This window comes from Pteropus alecto, unplaced genomic scaffold, assembly GCF_000325575.1.
Source record: "Pteropus alecto unplaced genomic scaffold, ASM32557v1 scaffold7, whole genome shotgun sequence".
In the NCBI taxonomy this organism is placed as follows: domain Eukaryota; kingdom Metazoa; phylum Chordata; class Mammalia; order Chiroptera; family Pteropodidae; genus Pteropus; species Pteropus alecto.
Window position 1 is genome coordinate 34,217,660 of NW_006494614.1, and position 12,671 is coordinate 34,230,330.

A 12,671-nucleotide genomic window follows, 5' to 3' on the forward strand; every position below is an offset into this window, starting at 1 on the left:
TTATTCAAAATTTAAATTGGACTCTTCCCATGAGGTGAGAACGAGGAGAGATTTTTTTCCTCCCACCTTACCTCCCCCGCATCCACATACATACACACCAAGCAGGCAGATGGTTTTTCTTCAAGGTTTAAGCAAGCTGGCTTTCAGTCTTGAGTTATATGCCTCTGGGCACTTTGAAAACTGCCTCTTCTGCCTATTTTTAAGACCAATTTTTTAAAAAATGATAAGCAGATTAGAATAAAGAAACCACCTGTGTAGATTTGATGAAAAAAGCAGATTATAAAGTTAGCAGTATGTTGATAAGAATTTAGTTATAGAAAGAATGCATCCTATCTTCTAGCACTTCTTTGTTCTGCTTTTTTTCCGCAAGAGAATGGATTCTTGATAAATAGATATCATCATCTCTGTAAGTCTACTTGACATTAATTTTCAATCACGTTTCCTTTTTTTAATACCCGTGAATGATTTATATATGAGAACTTTTATTCTGTTTTAGGAGTATTTTTTTTGGATACGCCAGCCTTTCTCATAAATTGTGATCGACCATTTGGATAAATTGTTAGATTCGCCAAAAGTTAAAGACGACTACAAGAGAAAAAAAAATACCACCAATCATTATGTAAATATGTATATTTAAAGTAGTCACTTTAGAGCTAAAAATAGTCTTCTTTTTTATAAAGGAGAATTGGGTCATTAAATAGTGATTCCAATGGCATTAAAATTTATTTTTCCATTGGTTCACAAATTTATGGAAATGTATTGGGTTCAAAACTGAATGTAGAAATAAACTCATTAATTATGGAAGGTTCATAATGGAAAATAACAAGCCCACAAATAGTCCTTGTATGTCCTTGTATGTCTTGCTCTGCCCTTGCATGCCATCGCTCTCCCTCAGAAGTCTGAGCTATGTCCAAAGCTGGTGTAGGCTGTGTTCCTGACAATAGCAGAGTTGTAGTGGAAACTGTCTTCACCACCTAAGTTATGGGGCCTGATACAGTGAATACTATACAAGCAGTGGGTCTGCCCGCCCTAAATTATGTCTGTTCATGTGACCCCATCATTATTCCCAAGATCTGTGCCCTTCGCCCTTGATCTCATTTCTACAGGATTTAGACAAGTGTCAGACCCTTGGAATGCTACACAATAGTGACCTTGATTCCCTGACTTTGCTGGGGAAAAAAATTGAGTTTAAATCTAGTGTTCAAATTATATGGAATGCTTTGTAACTATAGTAGTCAGAGTATTCTTGATTCAAAGGAAGCTGAAACCCTCTATCAGAGACATCTGCCTTTTGAATTGGCTCAGGTTTTTTGTCTTAAGGATAGCTAATGCATTTCTAGAAGACTAAAGCCTCTTTTTTATTGTTGCTTTTGTTGTTGCATTTGATACATGGGGAGATTTAGGTGATTCCTTCTTAATGTGTTAACTTTCCCAATATTATTTCTAAAGCTTTATCTTTGTAATTGTCAAAATACAATCCTTTCTGTAAACAAAACAAAACAAAACAAAACAAAACACTGCTTGGCAAATGGTACTGGGATAAAGATGGTGGGATGTTTAGTGCTTGATGGATGAACGAGTAGAAAGAGGGTATAATTTGGAACCAAAAGGCACCACCCCATGGCTGGTCCTGAGCTCCTTTGGGGGGAAAAGCAGTCTTTAATTACATCTGGTACTCATTAATTCTTTTTGGAGTCTCTTTCCAGATCTGTTCTCCCATCAGCCTCCCATTGAGCAACAGAAATTCCAGATGGTTCCCTCCATATGCCAGTGTTCATTCTCTTAAGTAGGATAGATTGGTCACTGACAGAGGAGAATGGAATAGCCTTGGCCAAGTCAAGATAAGATGAAAAGTATTGGGCCACAGTTAAATCAGAGGTAGTCTATCATTCGGGTTTTTAAGTGAGTTGTATAAGTAACTCTTTCTGAGTGATTTTTCTGAAGTTTGAGTAATTTCATGGAAAAAGTGCTACTTCTCGAGAACGTGGTACTTTGATTTTAACTTTCTATACCTGGAAAAGAGAAATTCTCCAAAACCTACCATTACAGCTGAGGGTTGGTCAATTTGAACCTGCAGCTGATCTTCTCTGGAGTCTACATTAGGATAAATTCTTTTGTTACTGCAACGATAGCTATAATCTCTGTTATTGTGATAAAAGTGGGATTCCTTTATAAAAATCTTTTTAAGCCATATGTTTATTTTATTTCAGCAAAATTTTGTTTTAAGAGGCATATCGATAGATTTTCCATTTTGAAGTAGATGAGAATGAAGATGGGGTCAACCTCCACATAGTAAAAAAAAAAAGGTATATTATCATTCAAATATATTGCATTGCAGTTATTTGCTTATTTGTCTTCATCTGATGATGGGAAACACGCCTTACTCATCTTTGAATTTCTGCTACCCAGAAAGATTTGACATATCATGGGGAAAGAAAATAGGAAAGAAAAATGGTGAATAGGCAGATCTAGGCAATTTCAGAGAAAGGTGACACTGAAGGAAGAGCAACGTTTCGACTCTTGTCTTTATTTTATACTTTTCCTCTGATAGTTATTGAATTTTATTTGTGGTGTCTGTGTGTGTGTGTGTGCACATGTATGTGTTCTTTGGTGTTAATTTTAAGCACCTGGAATATCATAAGTTATTATAGGTATTGTACTAGGTGCCAAGCAAATAAAAGTAAGAATGCCTGCTATGGTTTCCGTTCTCATGGAGCTTATAATAGCTGGGCTATCTATGATTTGTGGGAAATTTGTTTGTATATTTGGAGTGGGCAGGGCAATTAAAAATTTTTTCTTCTAAGAGGTTATGGGATAAAGACCACGGGGAAATTTACATTTCATGTAATTGTCACATTTAACTAAAGCATACGTTTAGAAGGTGGCTAATATGCTTTTATGTTTGTATGAGTACTATGTGGATGATAGAAAGCATTTGTTGAAGCAATTTAATTGTTTTGTACAATCAGGTCCAACAGCCAAACATTGGTAGAATACATCATAAGTTGGAAGAGGTAAAGGCCATTTGTGTAGAACTTTTATTTTCAAAAGTGCATTCTTAAAATAATTTCTGTCGTGCTTTTAAGTCATATTAAAGTCATAAACCCATAAAATGCGCGTTAAACCTAAAACATTCTCTAGATATTTCAGTCTTCTTTTGCATGTTTGTAAAGTACCAGAGGTGAAATTTATTTATTTATTTTCATGTGTTTAGCCTGATTATTCGTTTTATATGTCACTAATAAACTCTTGAGTTTAAGGTGTGCAGGAAATTAAACTCAACAGATCTGGACAACATTTATTTAATGTCTTTATCTTTGATGTCACAGTAAGCACTAGGGATTTTTAAAAATAGATAGATAGCCTCTTTACCTGAGGAAGTGATAATAGGAGGGAAAGATATAATTATGCTCAGACCAGCCCAGTGACAGTTGCCTCCTCACATACAATAATATTTATGTAATTACAATAATGTGTTTTAGTGCTCTATCATAAGAATGTACAAAGTTTTATTAGAAAGTGAAAGAAAGAGAGATTTCCACAGGGGGAGTGGTGGATCCAGTGGTGAGACTGAGAATGGCTAACTAGGAGAGCTAAAACTTAGGCTGATTCCGATGGATGAGTGGGTGGTGTTGATGCTGTTGGATCATGACCATACCTTGAGAACCGCTTTTCTACTGTTCAGTCAAGGGGAAGGAGAAAGCACGTATAGGAGAATTTATAGACCAGGCCTAAAGATGTTACACTTCGATTCTGCCTACATTTTACTAACTACAACTCAGTCACATGGCTTCATCTAATTGCAAAAGAATTTGGAAAAAGTAGCCTAAATCTGAACCCAGGAGGAAAAGGGAAATTATTGGTTTACAACCTTATAGTCTCTGCTACAGGAAAGTGTGACTGTCTTAAAACTAGGGAAGTAGGCAGGAACTAGAAAAGACAACTCGTGAGAAGCTAATTTGGGGAGCGGTTTCTTAAGAACAGCAGGGTGCATTGTTTCCTGAAATAAGCCATAAGATTTTGTGTACAATATTCATTAAAAATCTGTACATGTGTCAGTGATTATTGTACTTGAAATTTAAGTAGAAATATTTATTTGATATGTTTAATTTGTGTTGAAATATTTCTAAGCCTCAGAAAGTAATATAGTACTTCGGCATATGTAAAATATTTACTGTTTTAAACAAGAATTTTTATTCATTTATTACTGTGTTGTTACTTTTAGAACACTTCTGATTCTTCTGAAGTTGTATGGAGACTATCTATAAAAGAGGAGATGAAGAATAAGTTTTATGTTGTCCAATGAGCTCTACAAGCATTCCAGGCTAATGGACAACCATACAAATAATGAAAATATTCAGAACTTATTGAGCACATAGAGAACACTTTGCTTTACATGTGGGAACTGGAGCATTGAGAATAGCTTACTAGTACTGTATAAGTATATTAACTCATTTAACCCTCACAAAAACCCTATGAATGAAGCAGATATTTTTATTATTATCCTTATTTCATAGATTAGAAAGCTGAGGCCCAAAGAGGTAAAGTTGTTAGTCTACATAGTTAGTAAATAGCAGAGCTGGGATTCACATCCAATTAGTCTGACTTCGGAGGCCAAGATCATTTCTGTGATTCTCTACCTCTCTGAAACTAAAGCCAAAGTGAAGAGACAGGAAAAACGATTGGAACTTCATCTGTACATTTGCACTAAGGTAGGCTTCAGACAGCTGTTTGGAGCATAAGCAATGCCTTTTGGCTATAATACTTGGTTTGTTAAGCAATGGCAGAATTTATTAATCATGCCTCCCCCTCCCCTGGCCCCCACCAACACCCTACCACCTTTTTATTAAGGCCTAGCTTTTGCCAAACTATTTATTCTTCCAGATACTGCACCTGTCTTGGCATAGGTAATAACATAAGCAGCTCTTGAATTTCCTGGAGAACTGCAGAGTACATTAATGGAAGAGAGAAGGCAATTCTTGTTTTGGTTACACATGTAAGCAATTTATTTTTCTTTTGTAGACAGAACTGTCTTCGTGGATACAGATCTTCCATTTCTCAAAGGCCTCTATGTGATGGGGACTTTAGAATTCCCTGTGGACAGAAGCAACATTCTGAGTGTGGCATGCATGGTCATCGTAGGTGGTGAGCTGAAAGTTGGTGAGTAATGGGCATCAGGATTGAGAGCATAATGAGAATTAAGCTCTGTGAGAAAGGCCTTGGGAAATGATGGTATCATCCAGCAGTTTGCTTAATGGAGTTTGGGGAGGATTAAGGCAGTGAGTTTACTAGTAAAGCTTTTCTTTGGCAAGCTTTAGACAGAGATAGAGGTGACTCTTATTGGTTATTCTCTCATGTCCACCTACTGTCATCAGGCCATGTTTCTGGCCCCATGCTGCGGCTCATTCCAGGGCTCTTTTTGCCTCCTCCAGGCCACAGATCAATTCTCCCTTTATTTCTTTGTATGAAAATTTACCTGCAGCTCACTTTTTCAAATGATCTCATAGAATGGATTTGTTATCCTTTGATCAACTAACTCACAATAAAATTTCAGTTGCTATCTTAATACAGATCCTTGAAAAAACAAACTTGAAACAAAGCTTATGTGTCAATGCTTTACTGGGGCAAATAATCACAGCGAAGTGGGAGTAAAGGGAAAAGAAATGAAGAAGAAAAGAGAGAAAACAAACACAAGGTGGCCACAGCTTCTAAAAGGAAACATGGCTGTTTGCTTGGCTATGTGACATGCCTTGAGAGAAGCCTTTATAGAACCACTACATCCTGGGACAGTAGTGGAGAAAGCTTGGGAGAAGGCAGATAATTCACCTGGTACACCCTCAAACCCATTAACTCCTCTGTCTTTCTTTGTTATGTTTTGTGGCTACCTATGCAGCTAGTGGAGGGGTAAGAAACCCAGTGGGTGCTGGGAGATGAGGCTCCTCCATTTGGGAAGTGAGGTATGTTGTTGACACCAAGGAACAGGCAGGGTGGAGTGGATCTGGGGTAGTGTATTAACCAGGACTGGTCCACTGGTTTTTTAAAATTAAACAAACAAACAAACAAACAAACATGAGTTGTTATAGGTTGACTGTGTACTTGGAACTGTTGTAGGCAATAAGTGTACTGTGATGAAAAGACATGTGTCCTGCTCACAAAGGGACTACTTTTGAACTTAGCGAGGCATTCTATTTTTGCTCCCCAAAAGGAGATTAAAACAATTCCCAGAAACAATAATACCTTATTCCAAAGATATAAGTCTCTGATGGTGAGAAAATATTTAGATACTGTTGTTCAGTAGCATTCAAATTTTAAAATCTCTGGTGGGAAAAAATTCTAGACCTAACTACTGTTAAAACTTAATCACTATAAAAAGATTCCTGAAAAATTGTGATCAAACCTCTTCTTGAATTGTTTCAGTGACAGAAAAATCAAACATTTTGAGACAACCTGTTCCTGCTTTTAAAAATCCTATTAGAATTATTTTCTTTCTATTAAGCCAAATTCTGTCTTCTTCTAATTTTTATTGGTTCAGGTTCTTCTATTTGATCCATATAGGATAACTGTCAAATTCCCTTATCTTTAATAGCCCTTCATTCACATTTTCTCAAATCTGCTCTTTTTTAGATTATACAGTTCCTATCATTTTAACCATAATTAAATAATAGTTACTTTAATCATCATCATCATCGTTATATAGTTTTATCATTTTAATCATAGTTATTGATGTTTTAAAATTCGTTTTATTTTTTTCAGTCTATTGTGCAAAACAAAAATACAGAAAAGCAATAGAAGGTTATGTAGTAGAAATGAAGTAATCACTCATATTCCTAAATGTAAAGATAATCACAGTTAACATTTCTTAGTCTTGTCTTAATTTTTTTTTCCTACATAGTTTGATAATCTTTTGAATCTTATGTTAACAATGTAAAAATTTCCTCAACTCATTCTATTTCCAAAATGTAATCTTTTAAATTAAATTTATTGGGGTAACATTGTTTAATAATATATAAATTTCAGGTGTACGACTTTATAATACAACTGCAAATTTTATTGTGTGCTCACCACCTGAAGTCTTCTTCTGTCACCTTGTATTCGATTCCTTTTATTTTCTCTATCTTTCCCATACCCCTCCTTCTCTCTGGTAACCACCATTCTGTTGTTTGTATCTATGAGGGTTTTTTTTGTTAGTTTATTTGTTTTATTTGTTTATTGCTTTCTGTTTTAATCCCACACGAATGAAATCATGAGATTCTTATCCTTTCCCATCTGAATTATTTCACTTAGTATAATGCTCTCAAGATCCATCGATGTTGTTGCAAATGGCAATATTTTATCTTTTTTACGACCGAGTAGTATTTCATTGTATATATATACCACATCTTCTTTATCCAGTCATTCAGTGAAGGACATTTTGATTGTTTCCATGTCTTGACTATTGTAAATAATACTGCAATGAATATAGGGATACATTTATCATTATGAATAAATGTTTCCAACTTTTTCAAGTAGATACCCTGAAAAAGGATTGCTGGGTCATATGGTGGCTTTATTCTTAATTTCCTGAGGAAACTTCATACTGTTTTTCATAGTAGCTGCATCAATTTATACTTTCACTAGCAGCATGTAAGGGTTCCCTCTAAGACACAATTTTAATAGTGTTAATATTTCATATCTATGTGAATATATACATATACATACATGTATAATAATCTAGTTAATTATTTTACTGTTGTTGAACATCAAGGTTATCTCATATATTTTTTGCCCTTGTAACTTACTCTGCAATGAACATCTTAGCATTTAAATCATTATTCATATCTCTGATTATTTCCTTAGAATAGACTTTTATAAATAGAGTTAATGGGCCTAAGGATAAGTGCATGTTTTAAGATCCTTGGTACATACTGTCAAATCACTTTCTAGAAAGATTTTACAAATTTGCATTCTCTCCACATTTCTCAGAATTACGAGATCTCCTCACACTTCCTAACACTTGTCTAATTTCTCTGAAAGTATGAAGCCAAGGGGAAAAGACAAGAATAAGAATAAGACCTGACTTATTCTGAACAGAATGAAACAAGTATAGTAGTTAATAGCACTGGCTCTAAATCAGACAGCTTGGGATCACATCCAGCTTGTCCACCTATTTTTTGTTTGGCCTAAAACAAATCAACCTCAAGACACCGACATTCCTTCATCTGTAAAGTATATGGCAACAATAAAACCTAATTTGAAGGGGTGTTGAAACCCTTAAACATAATGGCTCCTACTAAAAGCGTGGCACATAATAGGTGTTTAGTAAATGTTAATCTGTCAGGGTACCTGCAGGAAATGAGTATCATACTATATTGGAGAATTTGAATAGATTTTGATAAAGAAACCATTTACAAAATCCAAATGTCATACCCCAGGGCTAGTAACAGCAGAGAATCCTTACCATGTTTTTCCCTAAAGGAATAAGGAAAGGAAGTCATCACCAGAATCAGAGATGGAGGAAGAGGAGTGGTGCTGGTTGCCAGAGTGCAGCATGAACTTTTGAATGGCTGGGGCTCACTCAGTGCCAGGAAGAACCTATGCGAATACATAACCTGATCTCACTCTCTCCTCTCTTGTTTCTGGTTCATGCTATCATTTGGGCAAACCCAAGTGCAGGGCTGCAGCATCCGGGGGCACTGAGCAGAGTAAAGAAGAGAAGTGTCTAGAAATGAAAGCTCTTTAGCACAGTCAGTTTCCATCAACTATAACAGATACAATTCTCCTACTAATACAGCCAAAGATTAAACTGACTTCTTTGTCTGTGTCATGCTGCTGGTCCTATCAACTATATTGTCAACTGTAATTTCTACTCTTTTTTATATGTGCTGCCTCAAATACATATCTACATTGTATACTTGCATAGGAATTATTTAGTTTTCCTTTGGGTTTTAGGGACATCTAAGTACAATATTTTTTACTTAATTCTATATTTTGTTATTTAAATTTGTATTTCCACAATGGGGAAATTTGAGGGGTTCGGATCTTTTTCTCCCAGATTAATATCATTTGCTCATTTGTTAAATAGTCTATAAAATTTTTATCCAGTTAACTGATAGAAATAGTAAATAAAACTGAGCCTTGTTCTTGTTACTAGAAAACTTAATTCAGGCTGACATTTTCTGTTGTTAAGATTGGTCTTTTTTTTATTTCTGGAGGTACTTATCACTATAGCAAAAACTTATTGCCTGAAAATCTATACCTTTGAAGGGAAGTGCCACTGAACCACTGTCCAATTTCTATTTATACATTTCAAATCTTATTTTCAAATTTATCTATTTCTAACTATATTTTTATTTATCACTAGACGATGGCGTATTCTTTTTTCTCCTGGCTTTGTCCATGTGTTTCAGGCCTCAATGTTGATTATTGGTTCCCATCTGCCCAATCCTATGTGTATTATGCCTGAAGGAAGACTTTCAACCCATCTGTCTAATTCTACCACACTCTAAAGAAATCCCAACATGAAATAGATAATAAGACTAGTTAGCAAATAAACTTAATAGATGTGGACATTGGCCCAGAACATTGCCAGAGTACGTCTGCTATCTGATGCCATTTGATCTGAGTCCCAACATTGTGGAATTATATCTCTTGGTGGTCCTGCTTTTAAGGCAACTGGTGCTGGCAAAAGATATCAGTTGACTTTTAGAGTAGAATGATAATGCTAGCATTAGAAGGAAAATTTAAGATCAAAGGTTTGCTTAGAGGGCTACAGCTGCATCACAAATGCCAAACTCAATTTTATTCCTTGTTCAGTGGTTGTCTCATTAGTTTGAAAAAACACTTAAAATAAACTTTAAAGTGTTTTACTTGTGTGTCCATTCTTTCATTCATCATCTGTTTGCTCATTGCCTAACATGAACCAAGTACCATGGGAGAAGTTGGAAGTACAGAAATAGAAGTCATGAACCTAGCTTTCAAGAGATGGCTCAGTGAAGTAGTAGACTAACAAAAACCTAATTGGAAGTGTCATCTCTTCCAACTTAGAAGGGACTCAAAGATAAAAGAAGAGATATGAAAAGGCTTATATTTATGGATGAGCATTATACTGTCAGGAAATTATAGGGAATGAGTATGTCTGGATTTAGGCTTTATAGAATTGTGGTAGCCAATGAAGCGTCTTGCTCTTGTACATTATGTTAAAGAGTTTGGATATATTATGAAGGTGGTGGGTAGTCCCTGAATAGTTTTAAGCAAGGAAGTGAGGTGATTAGATTTGTTCTTAGAAGGATCACTCCTGTCAGTATGGGGGATGTATTGGAAGGAGCATAGTGAAATGTGAAGAAGGCTATTGAGGTATTTCAGGAATGAAATTGTAAAGGACTGAACTAAGGCACTGGAGTTAAAGAAGAAAAATGAATTAGAGAAATATCGAGGAAATATAAAATCACTAGAACCTAGTGGCAATTTTGATATGAGGTGAGAAATTTTTGTAGCATGTATTCTAGGTTTCAGGTTTAAAGATCTGGGCCGATGGCAGTGCCAGGATGAAATCTTCTTTTCACCACTTATTAGTTGAGTGACTCTGAGTAAATTACATGAGTTAACTCTGTCTCAAGGTTTTGACCACTGAAATGGAAATAATAATAGTGCTTACTTTAGAATTTTATGAAAATTAAATGAGTTAATATTTATTTATGTCAGGCACATAGTAAGCCCTTCCTTACAGGGATTTGTTGAATACATAGACTGATACATGTCAAATTTAGATTTCAGTGGGATGTATAAGTGTTAACATGTAGAGGGTAAATGGATTTGTGAAAAAGCACAGGAGAGAAGATTGTGCTAAATATAGTATTTGCGAGTCATCAGCCAAAATGTGACATCAAATGTGTGAGATAGAGAAGAGATAATGAACAAAGTTGAAATTTTAGGAAGCACAAGCCTTTTAAGGGGGATAGAAGAAACGAAGCTCAGGAAGGAGAAAGAAAAACAGCTATATAGGTAGAAAGAAAATGAAATGATAAAAAAATAATATCTTGAAACAAAGGAAGAAATTTACCTTAAAAAAAGGAGTGGTCAGTAGCATGATATACAGTGGAGAGAACAAAGAAAGTCAAGAAAAAAACTGGCCATCTTATTCTAGCTTTTTTTTTATAATGGTTAACAAACATAGTTTTGACTCAAAAAGTTACTTTGCATGTAGAACAAAAAAAATCAATACATTACTTGACGGATAGAAACTTCTAAACTTCTAGTTCACCACCATTTATCTATTCTTTAACAAGTTCATCTACTTGGCTTTTATGTAGCCTTAAGTACAATTCAATAAATTAAATCTCATGTTTGAAAATGAACAGTCATCCATATTAAACGTAATGTTATAAAACCTTTGTATGTTTTCATGAATAACAAGCTTTCTTTTGGATGATGAAGTGAAGCAAAAAAAAAAAAAAGAAGTAGATATTAAGGAGAAAATAATTCCTCTGATATGGTGATTTTCCAAAGTTTATTATACGTTTGTTCCTGTCTCTGTCTCCTTCCTCACTCCTTCTCCCAATGCCAACTCGGTGCCAAGCATTTTTCCCAGGACTTGAATGTTCAGAAAGGAGCAAACAGATAAGATTCTGGTTTGCATTCTTTTGTTGCAGGAAACTGACAATGAAATAGAAAAATAAATGTGGAAGATAATTTTAGATGGCAATACATACTCTAAAGGAAACTAAATAGGAGTGTGAGCTAAGGAGAGGTCCAGGTTGGATGTTGGCACCACAGGTGAAATAGTTAGTAAAAACTTTTCCAAAGAGTTAATTTGACCTCAGACCATAGAGACAAAAAAGAGCTAGACTAGCAAAAATTTGGACAAAAGAGTTTCAGACAGAAGAAAGTGTAGTGCAAAAGTCCTGAGGTAGAGGTAGGAATGTACTTTACATAGTTGTGAGGAAGAAAGGAGGCAGCCACAGTAGCTGGAGAATAGCTAACAGTAGATAACAGTTTCATGATGTAGGCTGGATCTTAAGCTAAGCAGTGTTGCTCTCTAAAGCATTAAAGAACACAAATGAGTACAAATAATGCTGAAAATGGCTACTTTCTGATAATCTCATGATTATGACTTTAACAAGATAGAAATTAGTTTAGGAGCTTCAAAAATATGGAATTTCTGGAAACCTGGATTATAATTCTAGTTTAGCAACTCATTACATGACTTCTGAAAAAATTCCCCAACAGAAGATTTATAACTGTGATATTACAGATCTCAGAGATTCCATGAATCATCTGTATGGATAAGAAAATAGATCCAAAGAGAATATTGATTTGTTCCTAGGTAAAGAGCAAGACCAGAATTAGAGGTTATTTTAGTTACCTTAAATATATACCCTTTAAGCCTTTGCCCAGGGATTAGCTTTACTCTAAGCCTTTCCTATCTCCCTTTAGCAGATTTCAGTATATCTTTTATTCTGGTCCATTCTATTCATTTATATTGTTATTATTGTATTCATTTTATTGTTATAAAATGGTATGTTGTCCTGAATGTCTTCTCTATATTAGATGATAGGCTTTTTAATAACATTTTGTAACCCTAGTACCTAGTGCATAGTAGGCTTCTGATAATGTGTGGTGTGAATGATTAGTGTATATAGAAATGAATAGACATATCTAAATCTGTCTTTCAGCTCAATGCCTTTTTTTTTTTT

General features: G+C 35.0%; 1 protein-coding gene across 1 annotated transcript in view; it reads left to right on the forward strand.

Annotated features, from left to right (window-relative positions):
• PKHD1 (PKHD1, fibrocystin/polyductin) overlaps positions 1 to 12,671 on the forward strand; it is a 413,647-nt gene that overhangs the window by 262,853 nt on the left and 138,123 nt on the right. Inside the window, exon 53 of the mRNA XM_006926447.3 lies at positions 5,023 to 5,160. Within this exon, the coding sequence (XP_006926509.2) occupies positions 5,023 to 5,160 (138 nt within the window). The remainder of the gene's footprint in view (positions 1 to 5,022; positions 5,161 to 12,671) is intronic.